The 7,438-nt window shown below is 41.1% G+C and overlaps 1 protein-coding gene across 1 annotated transcript; it reads left to right on the top strand.

Annotated features, from left to right (window-relative positions):
- Window positions 1-1,386: 1,386 nt before the first annotated feature.
- adrb1 (adrenoceptor beta 1) lies at window positions 1,387-5,137 on the top strand. The gene has a single exon (XM_061909609.1). The coding sequence runs from the start codon at window positions 1,753-1,755 to the stop codon at window positions 2,896-2,898; it is 1,146 nt and encodes a 381-aa protein (XP_061765593.1). The 5' UTR covers window positions 1,387-1,752; the 3' UTR covers window positions 2,899-5,137.
- The last annotated feature ends 2,301 nt before the right edge of the window (window positions 5,138-7,438 follow it).

Below are 7,438 nucleotides of genomic sequence, written 5' to 3'. Positions count from 1 at the left end.
TTTTCCAGAATTATCCTAGTAAATGTGTCTAATTACATCTGAAACGCTCCCACTGCCGTCGCCCGGAGCCGTCGCTTTGTCTTTTTTTTTTTTAGTGCCTCACTAACTTTCGTCATCCACAAATCTTTCATCCTCGCTCAAATTAATGGGGAAATTGTCGCTTTCTCAATCCGAATAGCTTTTGCTGCTGGAGGCTATGATTATAAACAATGTGAGGATGTAAGGAGCCCTCACATCCGTGACGTCACGCGCACATCGTCTGCTACTTCCGGTAAAGGCAAGGCTTTTTTATTAGCGACCAAAAGTTGCGAACTTTATCTTTGATGTTGTCTACTAAATCCTTTCATACTTGATCATTTTGCGATATTGCCATATTTTTGCTGAAAGGATTTAGTAGAGAACATCGATGATAAAGTTTGCAACTTTTGGTGCTGATAAAAAAGCCTTGCCTGTGCCGGAAGTATGTGCGCGTGACGTCACGAGTTGCAGGGCTCCACACATATTCACATTATTTATGATGGGAGCCACCACAGTAAGAGCAATTCGGACCGAGAAAGCGACAATTTCCCCATTAATTTGAGCGAGGAGGAAAGATTTGTGAATTAGGATATTGATAGTGAAGGACTCGAAAAAAAAAGCGACGGCTTTGGGCGGTGGCAGTGTGAGCGTTTCAGATGTAATTAGACACATTTACTAGGATAATTCTGGAAGATCCCTTATCTGCTTATTGTTTTAATAGTGTTTTAGTGAGATTCTAAAGACATACCTCGAGGCCGGATGGCTGCGGTGAACACGAAGTGTCTCAGAGAGAAGCCGAGGAGCCAAACTCACAGCTGCCTTTTTTGACAGCTACTGCAGGAGGAAGTCCCATAATCCACTGATGTCTCCGGTAAGACTTAATATCACAATTTTCCCATCCAAAGACATGCTGGTTGACGTAGAGAAAACATGTTCGCTTGACCGCTCTGCTTCACAACAAACAAAGAAACACCGGCGGTGTCTCGGTGCTAAAGACAGCTGCAATCCACCGCTTTCCACCAACAGCATTCTTCTTTATAGTCTCCATTATTAAATGAACAAATTGCAAAAGATTCAGCAACACATATGTCCAAAATACCGTGTAATTACGCCATGAACAGAGACGACTTTTAGCCGTGTTTGGTGCTGCGCTAATATGTCCCCTCCAACACGTGACGTCACGCGTTTACGTCATCATTCCGCGACGTTTTCAACAAGAAACTCCGCAGGAAATTTAAAATTGTAATTTAGTAAACTAAAAAGGCCGTATTGGCATGTGTTGCAATGTTAATATTTCATCATTGATATATAAACTATCAGACTGCGTGGTCGCTTGTAGTGGGTTTCAGTAGTCCTTTAAGTTGGAGAAAATGCAGTTGTTTATAAATTATTTAATGTTTCTCTGGGGACCGGTACTGGTCCACGGACCGGTGGTTGGTTGACCACTGATATAGAGGATCTTTGCCTGGAGGTCATTAAAAGCAGCGGTGTTGTTGACATGAAGAGCAGAGGTTCCAAACCCCCTAGCAGTGAGTGCAAGGCCCTGATTTGTCAATCGCGTTGTGACGTCACACGCCGCGCAGATTGACGTCCAGAGTCGGCGCATCCCCAAACATCAGCTCCAGATGGAGTTGGAGCACGATGGCAGCAGTGCCGCGGCAGGCGCGCCAGGCCGGGCGGGCTCACCTCCAATGAGACGCGCGCCTCCGGCAGCAGGAGTCTCGGCAGCCCGTCATGGGTGGCGGCGGCGACAACGCCACGGCCATTTCCGAGGAGTGGGTGGCCGGCATCAGCGTGGTGATGGCGCTCATCGTGCTGGCCATCGTGCTCGGTAACGCGCTGGTGATCGTGGCCATCGCCAGGACGCAGAGGCTCCAGACGCGCACCAACGTCTTCGTGGTGTCGCTGGCGTGCGCGGACCTCATCATGGGCGTGCTGGTGGTGCCCCTCGGCGCCGAGCTGGAGGTGCGCGGCTCCTGGGCGTACGGCTCCTTCTTCTGCGAGTTCTGGATCTCCGTGGACGTGCTGTGCGTCACGGCGAGCATCGAGACGCTGTGCGTGATCGCGGTGGACCGATACGTCGCCATCACGGCGCCTTTCCGGTACCAGAGCCTGCTCACCAGGGCGCGCGCTCAGGCGGCGGTGTGCGCGGTGTGGGGCGTCTCGGCGCTGGTCTCCTTCCTGCCCATACTCATGCACTGGTCCCGGGACAGCGCGCACACCTCCTGCTACGAGGACCCGGCGTGCTGCGACTTTGTCACCAACCGCGCGTACGCCGTGTCCTCCTCCGTCATCTCCTTCTACCTCCCGCTGCTGGTGATGGTCTTCGTGTACGCGCGCGTTTACCGGGAGGCGAAGCAGCAGCTGCGGAAGATCGACAAATGCGAGGGTCGCTTCCACATCCACAGCTCGGCGGGGCAGTGCAAGAGGAAGCCGCCCCGGGTGGCCGCCCTGCGGGAGCACAAGGCGCTGAAGACGCTGGGCATCATCATGGGCACCTTCACCCTCTGCTGGCTGCCCTTCTTCATCGTCAACGTGGTGCGGGTGTTCGGCGCCGAGCTGGTGGACAAAGATTTGTTCGTCTTCCTCAACTGGCTGGGTTACGCCAACTCGGCCTTCAATCCCGTCATCTACTGCCGCAGCCCGGACTTCAGGAGGGCGTTCAAGAGGCTGCTGTGCCGGTCGAGGAGGAGGCGGCGGCCGACGGGCGAAGGGATGCTGCACGTCAGCTCCTGCGACCTGAGCCGCTACTCCGGCGGCTTGATGACCTCCGCGGAGCCCGGAACACTCGGACTGTGGACGGACTGCAACGGGCTGGACAACAGTGACAGCAGCCTGGCGGGAACCGGAAAACTGTCCCGTTCCGAATCCCATCTGTGATCCAAACTAAACTCTTTTTACTTACTTCTTAAATAAGGACAACTAGGACATTTGGAAAATGGGATCGTTTCTGTTAAGAAGTTTGTATTTTTCTTTTCATAAAAATATGGATTTTTTTTCTGTTCAAAAAATATGGATTTTTTTTTTTGTTGAAAAATTGGGAATTTTTTTTTTTGTCAAAAAATCAGGATTATTTTTGTCAAAATGTAGTTTTTTCCTCTCAAAAAAATCTGGATTTTTTTCAGTCATTAAAATCAGGATTTTTTTTCCTGTCAAAAAGTCGGCAGTTTTTCCGTTAATAAAATCAGGATTTTTCCCTGTTAGAAAAATCGGGATTTTTTTTCTGTCAAATAAAATCGAGATTTATTGCTGCAAAAAACACATTATTTGTTCCGTCATAAAAATCAGGATTTTTGTTCTGTCAAAGAGTCTGCATTTTTTTCTGTTAACAAAATCAGGATTTTTCTCTGTTAAAAAAATCTGCATTTTTTTCTGTCAAATAAAATCGTGATTTATTTCTGTTAAAAAATCCAGACTTTTTGATAGAAACATGCCGATTTTTTCTGTCAAAAAGTCAGCATGTTTCTATCAAAAAGTCTATATTTTTTTCCGTTCAAAAATCAATTTTTTCTGTCATAAAAATCGGGGTTTTTCTCTGTTAAAAAATCTGGATTTTTTCTGTCAAAAAGTCGGCATTTTTCTATTAAAAAGTCTGCATTTTTCTCTTAATAAAATCAGGATTTTTCCCTGTTAAAAAAATCGGGATTCTTTTTGTCAAAAAAAATCGGAATTTATTTTTGTTAAAAAATTTGGATTTTTTTCTGTCAAAAAATCGGGATTATTTCTGTCAAAATGTTGTTTTTTCTGTCAAAAAGTCATCATTTTTTCTGTCAATTAAATCAGGATTTTTCTCTGTTAAAAAATCTGGATTTTTTTCTAAGAAAAAAAAAATCTGGATTTATTTTTGTTAAAAAATCGGGATTTTTTGCCGTCTAAAAAAATCGGGATTTTTTTCTGTTAAAAAGTCTGGATTTTTTCTGTCAAAAAGTCGGCATGTTTATATCAAAAAGTCTGTATTTTTTCCGTTTTAAAGTCGGTATTTTTTTTCTGTCATAAAAATCTGTGTTTTTTGCTGTCAAAAAGTCGGCATTTTTTCTGTCAAAAAGTCGGCATGTTTATATCAAAAAGTCTGGATTTTTTCCGTTCTAAAGTCGGTATTTTATTTCTGTCATAAAAATCTGTGTTTTTTGCTGTCAAAAAGCCGGCATTTTTTCTGTCAATTAAATCAGGATTTTTCTCTGTTAAAAAATCTGGATTTTTTTCCGTCATATAAAATCGGGATTTATTTCTGTTAAAAAGTCTGGAATTTTACTGTCAAAAAGTCGTCATGTTTCGATCAAAAAGTCTGGATTTTTTGCGTTCAAAAGTCGGTATTTTTTCTGTCATAAAAATCGGGGGGTTTTTCTGTCAAAAATTTGGCATTTTTTCCTGTCAATTAAATCAGGATTTTTCTCTGTTAAAAAAATCTGGATTTTTTCTGTCCAAAAAAAATTCGGAATCTATTTCTGTTAAAATGTCGATTTTTTTCTATCAAAAAGTCGGCATTTTTTTCTGTGAAAGTCAGTATTTTTTCTTTCATAAAAATCAGGATTTTTTTCTGTAAAAAAATCAGGATTTTTTCTATAAAAAAATGGTAATTTTTTTATGTCAAAAAATCTGAATTATTTCGGTCAAAATGTCGGGGTTTTTCTGTCATAAAAATTTAGATTTTTTTCTGTCAGAAATTCGGGATTTTTCTGTTAAAAAATCTGGATTTTTTTTTTCTGTCAAAAATCGGGATTTATTTCTGTTAAAAAGTCTGGATTTTTTCTGTCAAAATGCCGGCATATTTTCTATCAAAAAGTCTGGATTTTGCTCAGTCAAAAAGTCTGGATGTTTTCTGTCAAAAAAAAATCGTCATTTTGTCCGTCAAAAAGTCGCATTTTTCTCTGTTAAAAAGTCGGGATTTTTTCACTTCCAGTCACAAACTAAGGTCCAAAAAAAGTGGAAACATCCTTTTTTGCTTTTACCTCACAACCTTCGGAAAGTGCAATTGTTGCAGCTATTAGTTTCTGTTATTGATGATTATTTATTTCCGCTGCATTATCGAGTATAAATTAAGCGTCTTGTCTCTGTGAAGCTTTACATGCTGTTGAAATGTGCTGTGAAATACTACTAATAAAAGGAAAATGGCACTGCTGTTTGCGTCTAATTGTTGTTACTGCTCTTTATGTAACAATATTAACTTGAAATATGCTCCAATTTTGTGAGAATTGATTCGGAAAGTGACTGCCAATGGCAGCGGTGTTAAAATGCATCATGGTGTGTCGTAGCAAACCTCAGTTACAATGTCTCCCCCTTGTGGCTGTTAGCGGTACATTCCATGAATGACGTCACAATAAGGCGCTGACTTGATCGGATTTACGGCAGATTCCTAAAACGGCTTGTCAAATGTTTTTTTTTGTCAAATATATTTTTCAGTTGGTTGTTAAAAGAAATTTCGTTCTTATCCGCACTGTAAAGTTCAAATTTGAATGACAATAAAAATGAAGTCTAAGTCTAAAAACAGAGTTTGTGTCAAATAGAGGATCTTTGAATAGTGTTTGGTTTTGTTGTAGTTTTTTCAAAACTTACAACTCTTGTCATATTGACCATTTTTGATCAGTGTTTTTGCTAGCGATTCTTAAACAAGCAGAGCACCCTTGTCAAATAGATGATCGTTGACTACAGTGTTTCGTAGTTTAAAGGCCTACTGAAAGCCACTACTAACGACCACACAGTCTGATAGTTTATATATCAATGATGAAATATTAACATTGCAACACATGCCAATACGGCCGCTTTAGTTTACTAAATAACAATTTTAAATTTCCCGCGGAGTTTCTTGTTGAAAACGTCGCGGAATGATGACGTAAACGCGTGACGTCACGTGTTGGAGGGGACATATTAGCGCAGCACCAAACACGGCTAAAAGTCGTCTCTGTTCATGGCGTAATTACACGGTATTTTGGACATCTGTGTTGTTGAATCTTTTGCAATTTGTTCAATTAATAATGGAGACTATAAAGAAGAATGCTGTTGGTGGAAAGCGGTGGATTGCAGCTGTCTTTAGTACCGAAACACAGCCGGTGTTTCTTTGTTGTGAAGCTTTAACACAGAGTGGTCGAGCGAACATGTTTCTCTACGTCAACCAGCAAGTTTTTGGATGGGAACATTGTGATATTAAGTCGGCTCTTACCGGAGACTTCAGTGGATTATGCGACCTCCTCCTGCAGTTAAAAAAGGCAGCTGTGATCTCGGCTCCTCGGCTTCTCGGCTTCTCTCAGAGACACTGGCGTTCACCGCAACCCTCCGACTTTCAGGTATGACTTTACAATCTCACTAAAACACTATTAAAACAATAAGCAGATAATGGATCTTCCAGAATTATCCTAGTAAATGTGTCTAATTACATCTGAAACGCCGCCTGGAGCCGTCACCTTTTCTTTTTTTTTTTCTAGTACTTCACTTTAAACGTCCTATTTTTTTTTTTTTTTTTAGTACTTCACTCTAAACGTCCTCATCCACAAATCTTTCATCCTAGTCACTTTCTCGGTCAGAATGGCTCTAGCTACTGCTGGCTATGATTGTAAACAATGTTCAGATGTGAGGAGCCCTACAACCCGTGACGTCACGCGCACATCGTCTGCTACTTCCGGTACAGGCAAGGCTTTTTTATTAGCGACCAAAAGTTGCAAACTTTATCGTGGATGTTCTCTACTAAATCCTTTCAGCAAAAATATGGCAATATCGCGAAATGATCAAGTATGACACATAGAATGGACCTGCTATCCCCGTTTGAATAAGAAAATCTCATTTAAGTAGGCCTTTAAATTGAGAAGTTTTGACTTGCATTTAGACACAAGGTCCTGAGCTGTGAGTCATGTAAAGGATATTTGACATTTTAATTTATCAGCATCTTAAATTAAAAAGAGCACAGCCCTTTTGTCAAGTAGAGGATGTCCGAATTCCCCCCCAAAAAACAGCACATTACTTTTGTTTTATAGAGGATCTTTGAGAACGATTTTTTGGGGCGGGACAACTTCAAAAAGCAAAGCACTAGTCATTTAGAGGATCTGGATTTTTTTTTTTTTGCCACATTTTTAATTTAAAAAAGCAGAGGCCTTTTGTCAATTTGCCTGTATTCCGTCAGTGGTCAACCAAGCCAAGACGGCAAAATATCTGAGTACGCAAGGGGCCTAGATCTTTCTGTGAAAAGCAGATACGAGCACAAAAAAAACAAAAAAACTATGCAATGGAATAGATCTGTATACTCTTAAAAAAAAAAAAAAAAGATTTGTTCCCAGTCATTTCAAACTATTGTGCTCCAGACACCACTCTGTTGCCCTCTGTGTTTTAAAATTGTGATTTCTATTTACTGTTTTAATTGGTTTCACCCTTAAAATCGTTTTTAATCATATTTATTTTATATTGTTTTTATATTGGCTTTGTATGTATTTAT

This window comes from Nerophis ophidion, linkage group LG08 (assembly GCF_033978795.1).
Source record: "Nerophis ophidion isolate RoL-2023_Sa linkage group LG08, RoL_Noph_v1.0, whole genome shotgun sequence".
NCBI classification, from domain to species: domain Eukaryota; kingdom Metazoa; phylum Chordata; class Actinopteri; order Syngnathiformes; family Syngnathidae; genus Nerophis; species Nerophis ophidion.
The sequence above is the reverse complement of the archived record's forward strand: the minus strand, read 5'-3'. Positions and strand labels throughout refer to the sequence as shown.

Excerpts from the sequence above, each read along its gene's own strand:
- adrb1 (XM_061909609.1), top strand. The coding sequence starts at position 1,753 with ATGGGTGGCGGCGGCGACAACGCCACGGCCATTTCCGAGGAGTGGGTG.